The sequence below is a fragment of the Lipotes vexillifer genome, unplaced genomic scaffold (genome assembly GCF_000442215.2).
Source record: "Lipotes vexillifer unplaced genomic scaffold, Lipotes_vexillifer_v1.1 scaffold1126, whole genome shotgun sequence".
Classification (NCBI taxonomy): domain Eukaryota; kingdom Metazoa; phylum Chordata; class Mammalia; order Artiodactyla; family Lipotidae; genus Lipotes; species Lipotes vexillifer.
The window spans coordinates 1,123,432-1,145,311 of NW_006781401.1; the positions used below are offsets into that span (position 1 = coordinate 1,123,432).

At 54.0% G+C, this 21,880-nt stretch overlaps 1 protein-coding gene across 1 annotated transcript in view; it reads right to left on the bottom strand.

Moving 5' to 3' along the window:
- The window catches only part of ITPK1 (inositol-tetrakisphosphate 1-kinase), a 163,386-nt gene that overhangs the window by 43,787 nt on the left and 97,719 nt on the right, over positions 1-21,880 (bottom strand). Inside the window, exon 4 of the mRNA XM_007454722.1 lies at positions 2,122-2,239. Within this exon, the coding sequence (XP_007454784.1) occupies positions 2,122-2,239 (118 nt within the window). The remainder of the gene's footprint in view (positions 1-2,121; positions 2,240-21,880) is intronic.

A 21,880-nucleotide genomic window follows, 5' to 3' on the forward strand; every position in this document is an offset into this window, starting at 1 on the left:
CTGCTGGCCCAGGACCAAGCCGGTCTTGAGAGTTTGGTCAACAAGTTCTCACTGGGCCCCCTAGCAGGCAGCCCCTGAGCTGACCTCAGCTGGGTTGGAGCTGAGTGGGGTCTGTCTCATCTCCTCACTCACCAGCTCCCATACCTTCAAAGGCTGCTCTCGAATGGAGTTCCCAACTGCCCAAGGTGTTCGAAGTCCCCGCTCTGACCGATGGTCTGCAAGTCCACACAAGCACCCCACTTCAGCTCCCTCCCTGCTTCGCTCACACCCCCACCCTGTCTGGGAGGCTTTCGCCCCCTCAGTACTCACCCCCCCAGGGACAACCCTGCTGCCTGTGCGCCCTGCAGTCCAGCCCGCTGAACACGCATGCTCACACTCTAGGCCTGGGCTCACACTTGATCCCAGCCCTGATTCTCCACCCATGAAAATGGAGACAGACTCCAAGATCCAATCCAGATGCCTCGGCGCTTTCCAGTGTAAAGTGCTGAGCAGGAACAGTGGCTCCCATTCCTGGGTGACCCCATACTGTCATCTCCTGTCCCTTCGCAAATAGTTGGCATCTAACACACACACTTCCTGGGAAAAGGTGGATTTCCTTTCCAGAACCAACGTTCAGCCAAAACATCACTATAGATCTTCCTTCTCATCTGGGGGTTCTGGTTCAACCCAGGGAAGGAATGCAAGGGGAACAGAAGTTGACACGGTCACTGACCACTCCAGACCCAAGGATGGGAGGATGCTGGCATGTTGGAAAACGCTGCCTGCTTTGGGGGCCCCCAGGAATGTCATGTCCATGTTGTCTCCTGGTGATGGCCAGGCACCCAGGGCAAAATGCCTCAAGACCTCTTCCAGGAAAGCCAGGTCCACCAGCCAGCTCTTGGACAGGGCAGGTCCCTTAGAGAACCAAGCACTCACCAATTCTCCTGACCAGGGTCCATGACTGCACCCATGCCAGGTGCTTGCTAGATCCAGGGCCCTCTGACTATGGACATGAAAGTCAAGCTTAGGGGTTAGGAGCTGGGGAGCCTGAGTCAGAGAGACGTGGCTAGATTCTAGCTCTGCAGCTTACAGGCTTGGGTGGTGCTGGCACACCTGTTAACCTCTCAGAGCCTCCTGTGCAAAACAGGGAGGCCCACCTTTATAAATAAGCACCAGAAGAGAGACTGTAAGAAGGCTTAGCCCAGTGCTGGGCACACAGCGTGTACCCAATAAATCCTGCGCTTATTATTCCCAGGCTGGTCCTGTGAGCCAAAGCACCCACTGGTCCAACCATCACGTGAACAACACCTGGGGCCAAGTCACCATCCAGGTCAGGGTTCAAGGCAGCCCCTTTAGGTCACACACATGTGGCCTGGATGGCAGGAACGAGGGCTGCCTCTCCTGCCTCTAGGATGGATTCTCACGCAGCCCCAAGGCCCAGGCAAAGCACTTTCTCTTAAAGTTAAACAAGAACTCTCAGCAGGGAATGCCTGGACCAGGGGGGAGAGCTCGGAGGTTACTGTTAATGTGAATCTTTCCAAAAAGCCCTTCTCACATAAACAAACACCTTGGAAAGGCAGCCTGACTTCTCTGGAGCTGCCCTGTCCTGGGATGTGGGGAGGATGAGTCCTCGGGGGCAGGGGCCCGCAGCTGGCAGGAGACGCTCCCGCAGCTGAGAGGGGGGCTCGCGCCTGTTGAGAACAGAGCGTACCCCGCAAGGTCCAGCCACCACATCACATATGTCCATGTGTTTGATCAAAGGCCCTTCAATTTCTCTATTTGTCTCTTTTGCCCGGTTACGTAACTCCACCCGCCCGCCTGCCGCTGAGCTATCCTACACGCACTTCTGCTCTCTAACCACTGTGTCACCTGGACACTTCATCACCACTCGTGGCGTTAAGACAACAAAACTTGAGGTGGTTGGAGCCGGTCTCCCAAAGAGAGCACCCAGGACTTTTTCTTCCTAACTCTGCTGGTCACAGACGGAGAAGGAAAGGCCCTCCCCAGCACGTACAGCTGCCTCCTGTGTCCAAGTGCTTAAAAAGACCGGACCCCCGTCCCTCCTCCCACCCCATGCAAAGACCACCTTGTATCCACGAGGTGGGCCGACTGCCACGGATGCTGAGCCACTCACGTCCGTACCTTTCATGTAGGCCTCGATCTTCCGGATGAGCTCATAGGACTTGGACCGGTCAAGCAGGGTTCTGATGGCAGGAAGGGGGTCCAGGACAATGGTCTCAGGGTGGGCATCAATGTATTCCTGAGAGGAAAGAACACTCCCTCCGGTTAGAGAGGGAAGACTGATGCTGAAACGAGGGTGACAAGCAAGATTGCATCCCGCGTGCCATCCCCGCATCCATCTCTCTGTTCTCCATCCCCCCACCAGCCCTGGCCTCTGGCTGAGGCAACACGTGGTCTCAGGAAACTGCCTCTACCCACTCAGCCCCACTGGGATCACATGACTTCGGTCAGGCCAGTCAGCATGTTCCACCTCCTGGGGCTGCCGGCTCAGGAGAGGACACGTGACCCGAGTCCATTCAATCAGAGGCAGGCTCAGCGCTGTTGTTGGAAATGCTAGGACAGGAGCACTGTCCCTCCCTGAGGACAAGAGGAAGCTGGGAGACTGGGCAGCTGGGAGCAGTCATCCTGGGATCTGAAGGAGAGAGAGCTGATGGAGCCCAAAGCGAGAAAACAGAGCCGAGAAAAGGAGAACAACTCAGTTCTGGCCAGCTTGTTCAACTCCTGGATAAAGCCTCACCTGAAACCTGATCTGCTCCACGGGTGGACTATGCTCAATGAGTGGCCAGCGCCCTGCACTGATACGGGTTCTGAGGCAGGGCTGGGGAGAGTGGGATGCCAGGATTCAGTAGGTCTGTGGGAAGGTGATGAGACACTCGCCATGGGGCAGCCACCCGGCCCGCAGGTGCTCACTCCAGTAAGTGCTTTTTAATACCCATTAGCTTCATGGTAGACCATGGAAATGCAAGCAGAACTATGATAAGGTTAGTCTTTAAGGCAGTTACAATCTTCTTGGGGAAATAACGTTAAGGCACGTGAGGAACAAGAAACCGTTATTTTCAATGTAATTCAACAGAAGACAGAGCAAGATGTGTCCAGGAAAAGAACTCGGGGATCTTGGGCCCCCATGAGACACCTCTGTGACTCCAAGAGCTCCGAGTCACAACAGGGGGCTAGGGCAGCTTGCCAGGAAGACAAAGTAAATAAGACCATCCCTCTGGCTCTAAAACTCCATGATTCTATGGACACAAATGGGGGATGCTGGAGTAACAGGAGAGGGGCTCAGAGACAAGGCTGGGTGTAAGGAAGGCCATTCACTAGCTGTTGTTACTGTGGGTTGAATTGTGCACACCCACCGCCGGATCTGTTCAAGTCCTAACCCCCGGTCCCTGTGAACATGACCTTATTTGGAAATGTCTTTACAGATGGAGTCGAGTTAACATGCGGCTATACAGGATTAGGATGGACCCTCATCCATTGACTGGTATCTTCAAGACGAGGAAAATCTGGACACGGAGACACACAGGGAGAAGGCTGTGTGAAGATGAAGACAGTGACCAAGCTCAGCTACAAGCAAGGATGGCCAAGGACCACGGGCCACCAGCAGATTCCCCCTCAGTCTCCAGAAAGAACCAATCCTGCAGACACTTTGATTTTAGACTTCCAGCCTCCTTAACCGCGAGAGAATGAATGTCTGTTGTTTTAGGCCACTTAGTTTGTGGTACTTTGTTACGGGAGCCCCAGGGAATAAATACACCAGCTTAATTCACCCCTCCCCGCCCATTCCACAAGATCTGTCAGTGAGGTCAGCAGAGGCCAGGAGGAAAAGCCATAATGCTTCTCTTCTAGTAAACCTTATCAGAAAAAAGAACACTCCATTTGGGATTTTTTTTTCCCCTGGTGAACCTATTTTGGTTCCTAGTCATCATTTTTAAGAGCTCTCAACACGAAAGCCAGAGATTCATATCTACCTCTCTAAAATCTGTTCCCGCCTTGTGTTTCATACCAAAGTAGCTGGTTATGAGCTTATTGGTGTCTTTTTCTCTGGATGTTTAAAAGAAGTCTCCGTCCCTGAGGGGTGGCCCGTGCACGCATCTGGGGAGGACTTCTTCCCGTCCTCACACCTGTGAACGCCACAGGGCCTACACGCTCTCGCCGCAGAAGGTCCTCTCCCAGCATGTGCATCTGCAGACCCAAATGCAGAACAGAAGCTGCCTTCGCGACTTCCTCCTCCTCCTGAGAGCCTGGCCCGCTGCCCTGCTCGTACAGAACAAGCAGGCAGCTGATGCAGGAGGGCCCACGTCTGGCACCCCCGGGGGACGTGGGAACGAGGTGAGAGATGTCTGTAAGGAAGGTCTATCCAAGGATATAACTTGGATAGGTTCTCTCTCCTACAGCCTCACTTCAGGGTACTGAACCTCTCTGCTGCGGGCTCCCCAGAGGCAACTCTCCCCATCGGCACTGCTCCTGCACCGGAGCTTGCTCCTTTGAACCAGATCTACGCTGCCACCAGAGCATGTCATTCGTGAGACACCAAGATCGACATATACGACCGAAATCATGTTAATGTCCTCATGTTAAAAGGTCATCCACTCAACAAACTTCACAGCATCCACAGCGCTCAGGGCATCGTGCAGGGTGCAAACAACACTGGACGAATGACAGCCTTCTAGGTTTTCCCCTACCGGATCTGGTCAATGAATTCACGTTCTGGGCTACGAACTGAAAGCACTGCAATGCCCTCACCACCCCCTGCCAGGAAGCAGTGCAGTACAGAGGGAAGAACAAGGGACTGAGAGTCAAGAAACCCAGTCTCAGGGCTTCCCTGGTGGCACAGTGGTTGAGAGTCCGCCTGCCGATGCAGGGGACACGGGTTCGTGCCCCGATCCGGGAAGATCCCACATGCCGTGGAGCGGCTGGGCCTGTGAGCCATGGCTGCTAAGCCTGTGCTCCGCAACGGGAGAGGCCACAACAGTGAGAGGCCCGCGTACAGCAAAAAAAAAAAAAAGAAACCCAGTCTCCCGCTGTGATCACCTTCCACTGTCACCTTGGGCGAGCCATTTGGTTTCTCTCGTCTCGGTTTCCTTGGCTGTGAGTTGCGAGTGTAAGTTGGAGAAACCTAGGAGTAGTGTTTAGGAGGCACACTTCAAGGCCACACACGGGGCTGTTCTAGAACAGGACGGGCAGCCACTGGTAGAGGCATTACAGGTAATGGCAGGGACACACACAAGCTCACTGCTTTCCTTCGAAAGGAAGGTGACATCAGAGACGTTGCTTCAATGGGCTGGCCCAATTCTCCCCCAGCCACCGAGGTCCAGTAAACCATGACCCGCCCCCAAATGTCCCCACCGCAGAACCGAGAAGAATGTCCACACCGCAGAACCGAGAAGAACGTCCACATGGTTGCCAGATAACACAAAGCTGGTTCTGGTTCCTCTTTTGTGCATATTAGGGCAGCGGCCTTTATTGAGAGAACTCAGACTCATTAAGACGTGAATTGAAGCCAAAGAAGCTAGAAGAAACCAAAGGAGGGAAGATGTGACAAGCAGGCACCAACAAGCTTTTGACCCGGGATGAAAGCATCAGAATTAACAGAAGAATTATTCCTAAACGTGATCTCTTTTGGGACAAGGACGGAGAGGGCAAAAAAAGAGTTTTTCCAATCACCCCATTATCCACAAGCGGATTTTCTTCCAAGCCTTTCAGTTTATCTATTGTATCGCAGGCTTCATGCATTTTTCACAGGTCTCTTAGAATTACCAAACAAATTGCTGGAAGGGTGAGCGCCCTGTTACCGTTTTATCACCACTCGAGGAAGAAAGGCCCAAACCGTCTCCATGGCAAATGGTAAACACATGTTCTGTTAGACAGTCTGCCCCGAAACACCTAGAAAGGGATCCTGGAAGTTTACAAGGAAGAGTCTGGCTTTAAGCAGCTAAAGCAAGGGAAACGCAGAGATCTATAGCTCGGGGTCAGCAGGGCCAGGAAGAAGTCTAGAGAATACTGACAACGGGGCACAGATGGGCCAGATGCCCCCGCCCCCCGAGGCCCATGGGGTGATGACGCCAAGAGGGGCACCGGGCCCTCTGCTGGGCTTGGGAGGAGTGGGCAGGGGTCAAGTTTTCCCCACTGAGAATCTGAGCCGAATGAGAGATGAACCGAGATGAACAGGAGAGATACCATTTCCTCTGCAGTTCCATGCGTGGCCAGGAAAGGAGGAGCGGGACACAAGGATTTGCTCTCAGCTAATAGAAAATGCAGGTGGGAGTCCCAAGTTTAAATCCTGCCTCTGCCACCTTATGTCTGTGGAGAAGAAACTGGAATTAATCTCTGACATTTCATTTCCTGTGTGTAAACGTACATTTTGTTATAAAACCTATCTCAGGGAGCTGCCATGGACAACGAGATGACAGTGACAGATATGAAAAGAGTTGGTAGGGGGAGTTCCCTGGTGGTCTAATGGTTAGGACTCAGCTCTTTTTTTTTTTTTTTTTTTTTTAAAGATGTTGGGGGTAGGAGTTTATTAATTAATTCATTTTATTTTTTTGCTGTGTTGGGTCTTCGTTTCTGTGCGAGGGCTTTCTCTAGTTGCGGTGAGCGGGGGCCACTCTTCATCGCGGTGCGCGGGCCTCTCACTAACGCGGCCTCTCTCGTTGCGGAGCACAGGCTCCAGACGCGCAGGCTCAGCAGCTGTGGCTCACGGGTGTAGTTGCTCCGCGGCATGTGGGATCCTCCCAGACCAGGGCTCGAACCCGTGTCCCCTGCATTAGCAGGCAGACTCTCAACCACCGCGCCACCAGGGAAGCCCCAGGACTCAGCTCTTTCACTGCCATGGCCCAGGTTCAATCCCTGGTTGGGGAACTGAGATCCTGAAAGCTGCACGGTGCAGCCAAATAAATTTTAAAAAAAGAAAAGAGTTGGTAGATACAAAAACAAAAAGGATTCTCATGGTTCTGCAGCACATGGACCCTTAGGGCCCAACCCGACCTAAGATCTCTGAGTCCATTGTACCCTACCCTGCCTGGCAGACAGGGGGGCGGGCCACCTCTGCACTTGGGGCGAGCATCTAGAGCATGACACGATCCCCGGCCCAGGGCAGCCGAGGCTGCAGTGAGCAACCCTCTGCAGACAGCTCAGGTCCTGACAGAGCCCAGCTGCAGGTGGCCAGCCCGCTCCTTACAGGGAAGCAGGAAAGGCACCCAGTATCCACCCGCTGGATCCTCAGGAGGTAATAGGGCTCTGGCCCACTCCCCCAAAACACCACAGGTCTCCTTCTAGGAAGTGGTGGCACAGGGAACTATATTCAATATCCTGTGATAGACCATAATGGAAAAGAATACTAAAGGATGTATATACATGTGCAACTGGATCGCTTTGCTGTACAGCAGGGATCAACAAATTGTAAATCAACTTACACTTCAATTAAAAACAAAAAGTGGTGACTCATTTTTCAGAGATGTGTACTAAAACAATTTACAGATTAAATATGATGTCTATCTAGCATCTGCTTCACAATAACCGGGCACAGGGAAAGAAGTAGGTGAGGCACAGGTGAAAGCACAGCGGCCACAAGCTGCTGACTCGTGAAGCTGGGTGATGTATGGGGGAGTGCATTGCAGCATCCTCTCAAGCATTTTTAAATTTTCCAAAACAAAAAGTTTGGGGGGAAATGGAGGGAGTGGGGAAGGTGACGAGGTCCTCCCTTTCCTCAACTCCCCGCCACCCAGATGGGAAACACAATGAGAGTTACTCATGGTAAAGATGATAATAAATAATCATAATTGATAATAATTTAGAATAACAGCAGCTACCGTTTACCCAGGACTGGCTACATGCACGCCACTGGGTAAAGCGGTTTGCAAGTACTATTTCTTTTAACATAAAAATCCTATGAGGTAAGAGCTAAAACTATAAATCTCTTAGAAGAACACACTGGTGTAAATCTTTGTGACCTTGGATTAGACAATGGTTTCTTAGGTATGATACCAAAAGTACAAGCAAGAAAAAATAGCTAAACCGGCCAGCATTAACAGCAGGAGCTTATGTGGGTCCAGGATGCCACCTGCCTTGGACCTGGTGCTCTGGAGTGAGGGAGTGCCCGGGCACGGCCTCACCTCATCACGCCTGGGACCCAGCAGCTGGAAGGCTGCCTGCTGGGCCGTGTGCCCCTGACAGCCCAGCCGGGCACAGCCTAGCCTCTAACCCCGACGGCAGGACTGGGAATTCAGGTTTGATGGACGGCTCTGGAAATCTACGCCTCTGGGGGAAGGCCAGCTAGGATGGAGGAAGGGCCACCACACACAGTGCTGGGAGCCCCGTCTCCAATCTGGGTCTCAGCTTCCACTTCTGCCAAGGGAAGACCAACGCTGGGAAGAGGTCTCACGCGTAGGAAGGTGCTGGAGGCCGCCAGACCCGCGTAAATTCCTGCTTTCCCCACTTGCTATGTGGGGCCTCTGTAAGCCTCAGTCCTCATCTGTCCACAACTCAGTAGGGCAGGTCTAGAATAGGAAACAGAGGACCGAAGCCTGGGGCCAGCGGTGGGAGGAGAATGGAGAGGCTGGGAGCTGCCTGGACCTCCCACGAACGAGCAGAGTCTCCTACTGGGTCTCTGGGTGGCCGGTTGTTTGAAAGATGGCTTCGTGGGTTCACATCCAGCAGGCGCTTATGCAAGCCCCACAGCGGGAGCGAGCCTGATGCCCTGTTCTTGGGGTGCTGTCAATCTCCGGCGGAGGCAGGGCAGGCAACAACACGGCGAATGCTAACAAGGAGCACGTGCAGGGCTGGGTGAGCTAAGCACCGGCTCCCTGCCAAGCATTCTGCGTTAACCTGCAGCCTGGAGGGAGAATTTCACCAAAATCCTGCTGGCCAGGACCAGTGGCGGGGGGTGGGGACCAGGTTGGAAGCCATTCATGGAATGGGGAATTGACGGCGCCCAGTTTGTTGGAGAAAGTCCATCTCTTGGTTTGGTAACTGGCTTCCTTCCCTCCAGTGGCCCTGTTCCCCACCCCGGGAAGAGAATGTCACGGGGCAGGACAGGAGCTCTGCACTGGGAGTAGGAAGGGAGCCCACTGCCCAAGGCTGAGGAAGGAGAGGAAAAGGGCAGGGCAGAGCCAGGCAGGGCTGGGCTGGGCCGGGCTCAGGGGAGCGGCACTGCTCTGCTGTTTCATCGGGTGCTCGGTACGTGGTGTATCTGTGTGTAGCAAAAATTCATCAAGCTATTCACAATATGCACACTTTTCTCTGTGTATATTAGACTTCAATTAAAAAAAAAAAAAAAAAAAAAGGTGGGCACGGAGAGAAAGCAAGCACTGGACTAAACAGCAAGGCCCTGGGTTGAAGTCCCTGCTCTGCAGTGTGGCCTGCCTTGTGCTTACCCGGTCTGGGACTCCAGCCTCCCATGTGGAGTGGATCAAAAGTGGAAAACGGGGCCTTTCCCTGGTGGCGCAGTGGTTGAGAGTCCGCCTGCCGATGCAGGGGACACGGGTTCGTGCCCCGCTCCGGGAGGATCCCACATGCCACGGAGAGGCTGGGCCCGTGAGCCATGGCCACTGAGCCTGCGCGTCCGGAGCCTGTGCTCCGCAGCGGGAGAGGCCGCAACAGTGAGAGGCCCGCATAGCGCAAAAAAAAAAAAAAAAAAAAGGGGAAAACGGGGCCCAATTCCACCATGACCACCTCCACGGCCCTGGGAGCCATCACCACCGATCACGGCGGCGATCCCTTGGGAATTACAACCACCTTTTGTGCTAAATACCCCAAAGGGACTTCAGAATCCTGATTATCACTTGGTTCTCGAAGTAGAGAAGCGTCGGCACTCAAGATGAACCCCACACGCCAAGCACAGAAGAAACTCTCCAAGAAGATTCCCAGAAGCCCACGAATCAGGGTGTTTCAGTTAACGCTCAGCCACCAAACGCGTACTGAGGAAGAACTCAAATGACTTCCTTGTAGCTGTTAAAAATTACTCGTGGGGGCTTTTACAGGAAAGGGGGTGACCTTGGGCTTACTCAGCATAATCTCACTCCTTCTGGCTCTTCCTGAGAGCATGACCGGCACCCAGAGCGTTCAGCTGATGGCACAAAGCCTGGCTTTTTAACGAGCTCCTTCCACACCAAGTGGGAGGTGAAAGCCAGGAAGCTTCTAGTTCCTCAAGTCTTGACACCATGATGGAGGTCCTGGCAAGATGCTAGGATGCGTTACTGTTATTGACAGTTACAACAGTAATAATGATAGCAGCTAACTTTTCCTAAACGCTCACCAAGTGCAGGACAATGTCCTACACCTAGCAGCAACTGACATTTTATTCCTCACAGCAACCCTATATAGTAAGTCCTGTTAGCAGCCCCATTTGATAGACAGAGAAACTCAGGCTCAGAGAACCTCAGTACCTTGCCCAGGCTCCCCCAGCTAGGAGGTAGCCAAGATGGGACCTGAACCCACACCATCTGGCTCCAGAGCCCTCTAGTTTCTAGTCAGTGAAACAGGCACAGCAAACCTGGGTGAAAGAGAAGCATCTCAATTCTAGCTAAAGCCAGGATCACTCAGGTTCATTCTTTAAAAAGAAAAAAATTTTTTTTTAATTTTCCATTATCTATTTATTTACATAAAACAAAAAAGCCTGGGTACTTTTACGTGGGCAAACAGTTACCATGTGGTGATGCTGACCCTCTCCTTAAGCACCAAGTCATGGAGGTTTAGTGGAATGAAAACTATACTGGGAATCAGAAGCCTTAGGATCTTAGAATCTTGGTGTCACTAAATAATTTTGACGTGAAAAAAATTTACATTTTCTCAGATCTAAAAACCTTCTTTTAAAACTTATGTTAAAAGGGAAAAAAGTAAGCCTTTCTCATGTTCTGCCAGGCCAAGTCTTTAGCCTAGAGGCCTTTAGCCTGGTGGTTCAGCCCGTGAGGCCAGGCACACTGCGTCTGGTGGCAGCACAAGATAAAAAAAAAAAAAAAAAAAAAAAAAAAAAAAAAAAAAAAAAAAAAAAAAAAAAAAAAAAAAAAAAAAAAAAAAAAAAAAAAAAAAAAAAAAAAAAAAAAAAAAAAAAAAAAAAAAAAAAAAAAAAAAAAAAGGAAAGGCTGCAGGCCCATCTGCTTCCCCCCTCACCCCAGGGTCTGTATCCTGCTTCACTCTTCACTCGAAGGCCCCCAGGGACCACCACACTGGGCCAGAGTCTGCATCTGTCCCCAACCTGGGATCAAGACAAACTAACACAACTGAAGACAGACACTTCTTAGGAGAGCAAACAAATGGCATATGGCCGGACGCCGGAGTCCACAGCGGCCTCTGGGAGGAGGATCCGCATGGCACCAAGGGAAGGACGCGTGCCCGACGCACAGAAGGGCCGCTGTGGACACTGCTGGGTGAAGGAATGGGCCCCGTGGAGGGAGGATTAACACTGCAGCAGTGTCGCCAGCGATCCCACCTTCAGAGGCACAGTATATGCTTCTGCAGAGAGCGAGACCGGTCGCTGGGAGGGCAGCCGCAGGTGAGGATGAGGTCATGAGCCGGGCTGAGCAGAGTTTTCTGGGTGGACAACTAACAAATCCTCTGGGCAGACCACCGAAGCCTGTAATCAACTGAGGCCAGGACCCAATGTCTCTGAGTCAAAGCCTTCCTGGCACCACTCAGAATACCTGCCTGTTCATTAGAGCTCACAGAAAACCACACACCATGGAGAGTCCTGAGGAATCCACACTAGGCCCCAGCGCCTTGATGTAACAGTGCACCAGGCAGCCACAGCCCTAGCTAAACCCTGGCAGCCATGGCTGTTCAAGAATCATAGGCTGAGCGTCTAAAGAGGCAGCCGGATCTGGCACAGGGCTACGCCTGGAGATTCCTGCAGCTAAACCTCGAGAGTAGGCTCCCAGGAGCCAAGAGAAGGTTGTGGCACCATCCAGTACATACTTGGGGCAGGACCGCTGAGTCCAGCCACACAGGGAGCCATCTGCAGCCTACTGAGCTGTTCAGTGTGCAACCTGTGTAACTGTCCCTGACAGCCAGCCAGCCAAGGCTTCTGCCTTCCAATCACTGGCAGCCCACCCCTTTCAGGCCAGCTGCAGCACCAGGGCAGTCCGGACCCCAGCACCAGGACCCTGAGGCACTGTGAAAGTTAAGGCAAAGGCAGAGTCTAGAAATCTGGGTTCAAGTCCCGGAATCACCATTAACTTTATGTGTGCTTCTGAAGGTCACAAGTTATTTGTATCTCAGTTTTCTCGTCTATAAACAAGAGAGTCAGAATAATGTATTTTTAACATCCTTTCTGACTTTTAGGTTCTAGGATTCTTTGATTCTGTGGCATGATAAACAAAGAAAGAAAGCTCTTTGGGCCTGATGGAGCCCGACTGCTACATGGGAGCCCAGGGCCTGCTGCCCTCGAGCAGGTGCACAGCACCGTGACTGCACAGGACAACTTCGGCGGGTGGTAGGACACAGCAGAGGGAAGGCCAGCAGGACGGGCGCACGAGTGACAGATAATGGCTCCATGTCGGGGACAGACACCCACTCACTAGCTCAACCAAGCCCATACACAGCCTGAGACTGTCCTTTGCAGTCACCAGATGACCCTCTAGCCCTCACAGACTCAGCCTGGCGTGTTAGACGGCTTGTCCTCACCTGCTTCTCCAACTCTCCTCAAATGGCTCCCAGCGAGAGCTGGGCTTCCCCACCCAGTAGATGCCTTGGTCTTAATCAACCCTCGTTTGTATTCCAGAGAGATCTCAGGTGTCTGTGCGCCCAGCCTGAGGCCTCCCAGACAGCACGAGACCAGGGAGGGTGAGAGCCCCTGATGGGTGTGTATGTGTGTTTGGGAGGGAGGGGGTCACCTATTCAGCCTCAGAGCGGCCACATCCCACCCACCCTCACTGGGGGCTTGTAAGTGGACAGAGATGCGGGGGTGACTGGTGATAACAGAGTAGGGCAGGGTTGCCATATGCGGGAGCAGGTGGGAGAGCGGGGAAGAGGAGGGGAGAGAGGGTTTCTGGAAGCCAATGACGTTGAGCCACAAAGGGTCACAGGCATGGGACACGTGAAAAGACATTCCAAAAGCAGAGGCATGGGGTGAGGGGCCCGCGTGGCTAGGTGGACGTAGGTGAAGACAGGCGGGAGAGGCAGCTGGAGACAGACCAGCCAAGGGGCTTGGACTTGATCCTAAAGCAATAGGGTCCTGAGGCGGGGAGTGACGAGCCAGCTCTGAGTTTGGCGGTGACCTGTCTAGAGGTGTGCAAGGCTAAGGGGCCGAGCTCGGAAGGGACGAGGCCTGGGCAGCGTGTCAGGCACAGTGCCGGCCTTGGGGGCACGTGCGCCGGGCTTCGCAGTTCAGGAAGGACTGAGATGCTGCCTGACCTTTGGCACAATACTGTCTCTGATCTGGCAGAGCTGCTGAAAGGAAAATGACGATGCAGTTTGCCCCTCAGCCTATTTTGCTCTTCAGACCCGTTATTTAAACCCACGAGCTCAGGCCCGGGTGGTGAGGCCCTTGTAGCACAGGGAGCACAGAGGAGAAAGGCAGGGTGTGCACGAGCACCAGACAGGAGCAAGGTGGCCCAGACACTGCCCCTCCCAGGGCCCTGAGTGCCCCACGGAAAAACACAACAGGATGAGGAGGTGATTGCTAGGGTCCCAGCACTCTCCGATTCTCTGCAACTTGGCCAAATTCAACCGATCAGAAACACCTCCCAAAGTGGTGGGACATGGGCCAGCACTTGTTTGGAGGGAGTGTTATTGGCCCAACTTCTATGGAGAGAAATTGGGCAACAGCCAAAATTAAGACTACATAAATTCAGCATTTCTATTTCTAGGTATTTATCCCACATAATTCCATACATGTGCACACAAAGATATAGGTACAAAGATACTTAATCGCTGCAGCGTGTTTCCGAAACATGATCAGAAATGTCCTAAGTGTCTATCAGTAGAGAAATGGTTAAGAAAAGGGTCTAAGGCCATTTAATGGAATACTATGCAGCCTTTAAAACGAATAAGGCAGCCTGAAGGAAGGACTGATATGAAATCATTTCCAAGAAAGATCACACAGAATAATGGCTTTGTGTGAGGACGGGAAGACCGTCTTTGCTCATGTACATGGAACTCCCCTAAAAAGGCTCTAGGCTGCTGCAACCATGGCTGCCCCCAAGACGGGGATGCGCTGGCTGGGCAGCAGGGGTGGGAAAAGGCTCCTTGAATTTGCTGCATGTGCACGTGTTACCTACGTCAGACGGCACAGAGCCAGACGGAGGGGACATGGGCAAGGCCATGCCTACGGAATCCACCAGAACCACAGAGCACGAATAGGCTGGTTAAACTCACTGTCCTGGGGGCAGAAGGTGGGAGAAACACTGGAGCGTTTGGGAAGCTTCCTGGGAGCAGAACGCCAGCAATAACGCCCCACTGTCCCTGCTGGTGAACAAAAGTCACAGAACCAGGGGTTCAGAAGAGACAAGAAGAGGTTGGAGCACCCAGGCGCCAGGCTCTAGAATGAACTGGATGTGACCTGTGCCACTGACGGAGCAGAGGGAAACCCCTTCCAGATGGGGGGTGGGGGGAGGGAAGCAGAGCACCTGTGGAGGCGGGGCTGGGCCCCAGCATCCTGGGTGTGTGACCTGCACACCCGCCCCAGTGTGCCCGCCAGTGGCATCCATCCCATCTCCAGGCTGGATGCCACCCACGACTGTCCATCCGCCTGAGTCATCTTCCCAGACGGTCTGCGGTGACACGCGCCTCGCTCAGCCATCTAGGAGAGAAAACCGGGGTCCCCATGGGGACGACACACTGTTTTTGACAGAGCTCACAAAAAGTCCATGAAGAAAAAGCAATCCCATCAAAGTGTAACCCCGAACGCTGAGGAAGAGGGGGCGGGGAGGAAATGGAACACTTTACCACCTGAGACAACAAACACCTACTCCCCCGCTTCCAGGCCCCCGACTAGAACAATACCTCCCTTTCTGTCCCCAGACCTCAGCACCAAACTTATGTGTTCTCCACCTCCCGTCAGCGGGAGGCTGGCAAGGTGCCCGGCCAGGCTGAGCACCTGACAAATGTCACATGCCCTGTCACACTGCCAGGGCACTACTCAGGTCCTCAGGCAAACAGAGACCTTGGCCACACACCACCTCCGGGACTGGGGAGGGATCTGCAGGGCTGGGTGCCAGCCAGGAGAAGGCATCTCCACAAGGGCTGACACTGAACCAGGACAGGCTGGCCTTTCCACTGAGGGGTCACTGTCGGGACCGGAGGGGGTCCCAGTGGTTATGTGACCAGGTGTCACAGCCAACAGCTGAGCGAAGTGAGAAGCGGACAGGGGCTGCCTGGTCCCAGCAGCTCGGTTCCGCCCCGGCTCAGCAGCAGCCTCTCACTCCTTAAGCACCTGTCTTAACCACGCACGCCTTCTCCACACACCTGTCCGGGTGAGCCTGGGGAGCGGCCCCTGCCTTCAGGCCGCTTCCCAGGACCCCGGCCACAGGCCGGCTCTGCCCGCCCAGCCGGGGCCACAGCCCTCCAGCCGGAGTCAGACTCCCAGTTCCCAGAGCAAGCGTAGGTCTCCCCAAGGCCTACAGTCGCCTGCTCCTGCCCTGCTGGGTGAGCAAGGCTACAGCCAGGACTTGGGGCACCCCAGCGCTGTTGGCGGGGAGAGAGGAGTCGTCTGAAGCCACAGCAGAGTTCGCAGTGTGCCGCTGAACTCTGGGACGCGGGGCCACTTGGGCCAGGGGAGGCCTGGGCGCCTCACCCCTGCACGAGGCCACCCCGCCTTCCCAGCCTCTGGCTGCAGGAGAACAGAGAACAGAGACAGCTACTGCTGCCGGCCGTGACCCTGGCAATGACCCCTAGCGCTGCGACAACTGTCTCACTTCCTGCTGCACACCCTCAGCCCTCTTCTAAGTGGCAGCCAGTGTACCCTCGGTCCGCACATTCTCCCGCCGCTGCTGCGCTCAGCTGCACCAGCCCATTCCAGGTCCGCAGGCCTCTGCGCCCGTCTTGCCAAGGGGCCTGGCAGATGTAGCCCCCTCGCCTGCTTCACTCCCTCCCCCTGCTCACTAGGCCTTTTAGGCCTCCGCTCAAGTGTCACCTCCTCAGAGAGGTGATAACACCCTCCCTGTTATCACAGGTCTTGATTTTTCTTCCTCCTAGAACTTACCATAAATGGAGACTGGTGCTTTTCCTCCATTTACTTATGTTTTCTTAGCATCAACCCTGCCTCCCCTATAGCAACACACACACACACACGCACACACACACACACACACACCCTTACTCATACCCAGACACTCACACACACACCCACACTCTCACACACACCCACTCACTCACACTCACACACACACACTCCGTGGGGAAAGGGGCTGCATCCACCTGATCTGTCTTATTTTTTGTATCTGCGATGTCTTTTAGGATTCCTGGCACACAGCAAATTCTCAATTAAGATTTGTGGAATGAATGACACAGTGGTTATTTGATGAATGATCTCATGGATCGATAGAGAGACTGAGAGATACCGGCCAGATCAGGGGCTGGAATCCAGGGAGTGTGTGAGGCCTTAGGCAGGGGGCATGGACCCCAGCCAGCGTGGGAGGGGCTCACAGAAGGTCCTCGTGGCTCACTCTGTCCGTCTCCAGAGGACGGAGGTCAGCGGAGGCCCAGTCCGTGGCCCACCAGAGCAGCTTTACTCTTGGCTGGTGAGAGACTTTGTGATTTATTACACAAAGTCAAAAGAAACCACATGGGCCTTTATCGTGGGCACACAGACCACAAGGGTGGCACAGAAGCAAGTCAGGGAGTCATGGTCCCAAAGAGGCCAGGAAGAGAGTGGAAGACACCTTCCTGCCGTAGATGTTCCTGAAATAAAGAGCTCACAGGGGGCCTCCCTGGTGGCGCAGTGGTTGCGAGTCCGCCTGCCGATGCAGGGGACACGGGTTCGCTCCCCGGTCCCGGAAGATCCCACATGCCGCGGAGCGGCTGGGCCCGTGAGCCGTGGCCGCGGAGCCTGCGCGTCCGGAGCCTGTGCTCCGCGACGGGAGAGGCCACAACAGTGAGAGGCCCGCGGAACGCTAAAAAAAAAAAAAAAAAAAAAAAAAAAAAAAAAAAAAAAAAAGAACCCACAGGACTACAGACCTCTTGGTGGGAGTTCCCAATCTCCAAAACCCAGATACTGGTACTCGAGGAGCCCAACACGTCCACAGGGCCGAACTAAGGAGCCCTGAAATGACATGTATACACAAGTTTTCCCTATGACTTTAGGAAAATGTATTATTAGCAAACAGTAGTATTTCTAAAACGCAGAAGACCTCCAACCCTGAGCTGTGAAATGGTGACTGTCCACGCACACACACAGAGGGACCACAGCCAGTGCGCCGGGTAAGCTCAGGCTTTCGCGTGGCCGTCCCTCCCACCGCCCCACCCAGTGCTGTACAAAGTCCATCTCTGCTCTGGGCAGGTAACAGGCAGGGTCATAAAGCTGTGCGTCTTCCTGGGGGGCTGGCCTCCCCCGCCACAGGGAAAGGCCCTGCAGACCCTCAATGGCCCTAAATGGCCCCAAGCTCCCTGGGGCAGAATGAGAGATTCACAGCCACTGCCCGCTGGCCTGGCCTGGACGCACAATGGGCAGATTGTGTGGCCACTTCCGCCATGGGAGGAGGGGCCTCGTGACCCAGGGCAGCAGTCATGGAGAGGCTGACCTCACAGCCTCCCCGGGACAGGATCTGTCCTCGGGCCAGGGCCACCAGATCTGCCCAGCTCTGCCTCCCCTGGCCTCTGCCGGCCAACATTTTATCATCACGTGGCACCAACGATGTCAGAGCAATGCTAGACAGTGACCGGGAATCACTGGCTCTCAACCCTCCAGGGGTCTGTCCGCTGCCGGCCAAAGCCCCTCTGAAGCATATCTGAAAAGAGCACAAGCCACCTTCTTACTGATTGGCTGTAGGCAAGTGATTTAACTTCCTTGGGCCTCAGTTTTGTCACCTAAAAAAATGGGGAAGTAATTCCATTTTTTCCATGGATTGACATATAAGTACCAAACGAGACAGATACCAGATGTGGAGTGCCCAAGGCAGAGAGGGCCACTTGGGATGTGCTCGGGAAACGGTGGCCTCTCCCGTGGCTCCATGGTGATGGCCTGAATCATTCCCTGGTGCTCAGGGCTCTGACCCCCGTCCAGAAGGCCCACGTGCCACCAGGCACTGCCCCCAAAACAGACAGAAACTCACTTAACTTTTGATAGGTTTAGACATCATCTTAACCAGATTAGAAAGCCTCCAACCACAAAAACTGTTGTTTCTCCTACTTCCCTCTGTGCCTACAGCACACAGTACAGAGCCCCATGGTGGCAGCTGCTCAATAAACATCCGAGGTCGACAGGGTTTGAGTCAACACAGCTGTGAAATCATTTCGGAGCCAGAGGGGTCTCGGAGTAAAACGGAGCTGTGGTCTTGGAGGTGATCACCGCTGTTCACGGCAATGGCCTTTTGGATTGGGTACCACTGCTCTCAATGCCACCGTCTTCTGCTGGCATCCTGGTGTGTTCCTGGCATGACAGGTGGGGAAACCGAGGCCCAGGTGGGTGAGCTGGTGAGCGGTGGAGCCAGGCACAGTATCCAAAGTCCCCCTGAAGGCCACCCGGCCCTGCCTCTAAGGACAGTCCATATTTCCACCCCCCGTCACAGAGCACAACTCTCACTTGGGGACACTTTCATAATCACAGTCTCACTGACTTCTCTAAGCACTCTCAAGTTGGCTGCAACCGACAGTCACAGGTAAGGCTGCTAGACTATCGTCAGGGTATGATAACAAGCCAACACAACTGAGTGGTCGCTAAGTGCTCCAGCTGGTCGGAGTGTTTTACACGTGTTCTCACACACCAGGTGCTAACAGTAAGAGTGGTGAATGCTTGCACGCACTTGGGGCCGAGGGCATCATGCATGTTAACTTGTTGAAGCGTCTTTTTTATTTTTTAGAAGAAAAGGGCCCTGTGTATTGCTGTTCACCGTGTTCGGCTCTCCGGCCTGCAGGCGGCTCCTACTTCCCCGATCCCTGCCTGGAGGACCTGTGTGGCCATTGAAATGTTAGGAGTCCCCAGCTTGTGTCACTTTGGGGCAGAAATTAAGAGTCAGGACGAGCTTCACTGAGGTCTCTTCCCTCGGCCACCAGGACCCGTCAGCAGCTGCCTGTCATCCGGGTCCCAGACGTGAAGCAGAGCTCAGCCAGCCCTTGGAGGGTGTGCGGTACAGGGCAGAAGGAGGCCTGTGCTGCGTCCCGGGAGCTGCTCGTTACTGCGGCGCGGCCGAGCCAATCCCCACAGAACGGAGAGGGAAGGGTCTTGAAAGTCACCCCCTCCGATGTCCTCCAGCATCTCAGGAGGACACTGGAGCCTGCAGCTACACCGCCAGGGAGCGGCGGGCCACATGCGGGCCCGCTTCCTGCCCCGGGGCCGGGCCCCAGCAGATTCTCAACTCACGCCTCGAGGATCACCAGTGCTCTGAGGGCTGGACACGTGTTAACATACTCAGTCCCCCCACAGTCCTGGGAGGTGTGGACGACAGCTGTCCACTTTTTATAGATGAGGGAACTGAGCACATGCCAAAGGCCAGCCAGCAAGCAGTGGGGAGGCCAGCTGTGAGTCCAGGCAAGGGCTCCAGTTATCAGCACTCCTAACCACCCTGCTGTGGGCGCCCAACAGTCTGGAGGAGGAAAAAGGCAAATCTGAGGGCTCTAGACATTTGCACACAGAGTATAAGGAGGGCTCCAAGGAAGATATACAAGTGTTCGACAGACACGCAGAAAGATGCTTGACATTATTAGCTGCCAGGGAAATTTTAAACCAATTCAAAACTACAAGATACCATTGCACGCCCACTAGGATGGCTAAAATCAAAGTCAGATAAGTGTTGGCAAGGATGTAGAGAGACTGGAACCTTTATATGCGGTGGGGATCTAAAATGGTACAGCCACCAGGGAAAACAGTCTGGCGGCTCCTCAACCGACCACCTGCCCCAGCAATTCCACTCCCGGGTGTACACCCCAGAGAAATGAAAACACACGTACGCATAAAAACATGCGCATGAGTGTTTCCGACAGTTTTCTTCATAACAGTCAAAAGGTGGAAACCACCGAATGTCCACCAGCTGATGACTGGACAGACACAATGTGGTCTAGCCATACAATGGAATATTATTCAGCTGTGAAAAGGAAAGAAGCACAGATTCACAGTACAACATGGATGAACCTTAAAAACATTATGCTGTGGGAAAGAAACCAGTCACAAAAGATAGTACTGTCTTTTTTTTTTTTTTGGCCTCTACACGTGGCCTGTGGGATCTGAGTTCCCCAACCAAGGATTGAACCCGCGCCCTCAGCAGTGCAAGCGTGGAGTCCTAACCACTAGACCACCAGGGAATTCCGAAAGATGGTGTATTATATGATCCCACGCATATTAAAGTCCAGAACAGGGAAATCTACAGAGACAGAAAGTGGTGGTTGTCTACAGCTGGGGTGGGCGGGGGGTGACAGTTAAAGGGTACAGCGTTTCTTTTTGAGGTGATGAGAATGTTCTAAAACTGACTGCAGTGATGGTTGTACACATCTGTGGATACATTAAAAAGCACTGGATGGTACACTCTGAAAGAGTGAATCGTATGATATGTGCATCTCAATCAACTTGTTTTTTAAAAGGATAAGGGGTAGCGGGTAGGGAGCTGGGCTACTGAAATGCTGCTTCCTTTCAGGTAATGATGCGAAGAAGCAACGTGCCAAGTGTGCGTTCTCTGCCGACGTCCCCGCGGCGAGGGAAGAGCACCCTCCCAGATCCACTTCATACAGCCAAACAGCTGACGGGACCCAAGAGGTGAGGGGGGCGGGGCATCGTCCTGCACGGGCCCAGGAGGGCCGGGCCGGACCGCTCAGAGGCTGGCCCGTCACGGCTGAGCAAGGAACGCTCAGGACCGCAGGGGCCCTGGAGTGAGGAGGGGGCACTGCTGAGCCTCCAGTGGCATGAGTCCCTCTCCATCTCAGAAAACTGCCAGGTTCCAGTGACCACGGTGTCCCCACTGCTCGGAGTTCATCCTGCACTGGCAGTTCCCCCTCCTAAGCAGGGCCTCTCGTTCCAGTTAAATCTGATCTTATCGCTCCCACCCTGAGCCTTCAGGATAAAGTCCAAGCCCCACAGCCTGGTGTGAAAAGCACTCTCTCCACTCTTATGGTCCTGCAGGTCCCCACATCCGAAGGGAGGTCCACATGCACCCAAAAGGCGGCGCTGTCTGCCTCGTGAGCCCTCCCCGCCCCCTCCCAGCTACACACTGGAGCCACTTTCTCCCTCCCCTGACCCACCTGGGCGCCCTGCACCAGCCCCGCACCCACGATGCTCTTCCACTTCACAGACACGTAGACACGTCTCCTACGTACCAGGCACTGTGTGCGGCAAAGGGGATACCCGGGGAGCTTAAAGCAGACGTGATCCCTGCCCCTGCGGAGCTAACCCCCAAATGGAGAGACTGGCAGAAGCAACCAGTAGAGAATGACAAACTTCCAAACGGAGGGAAGGAAAGGTGCAAAGTTTTAAGGGCCCGGGACAGGGAATGTGTCCTAAGTCAGATAATCAGAGAGACATCCCTGAGGAAGGGACACCTGAGCTGAGAGCTGGGGGTGGGGACGAATTCCAATAAAGGGAATGTTCTGTGCAAAGGCACTGAGGTGGAAAAGAGCTCAGAGCTTGAGCAGCTGCTGCAGGAGGGCCAGCAAGGCAAGGAAGGGGCGGGTGGCACAAGATGAGGCTGGGGATGCGGGGAGGGAGGCCGTGGCCAGACTGCAGGCCTCACGGGCCACGTCAGAGGCTACAGTCTTCACTATCATCGCAATGAAAAGGTGTGAAAGGGTTTTTAGTCAGGAAGAGCGG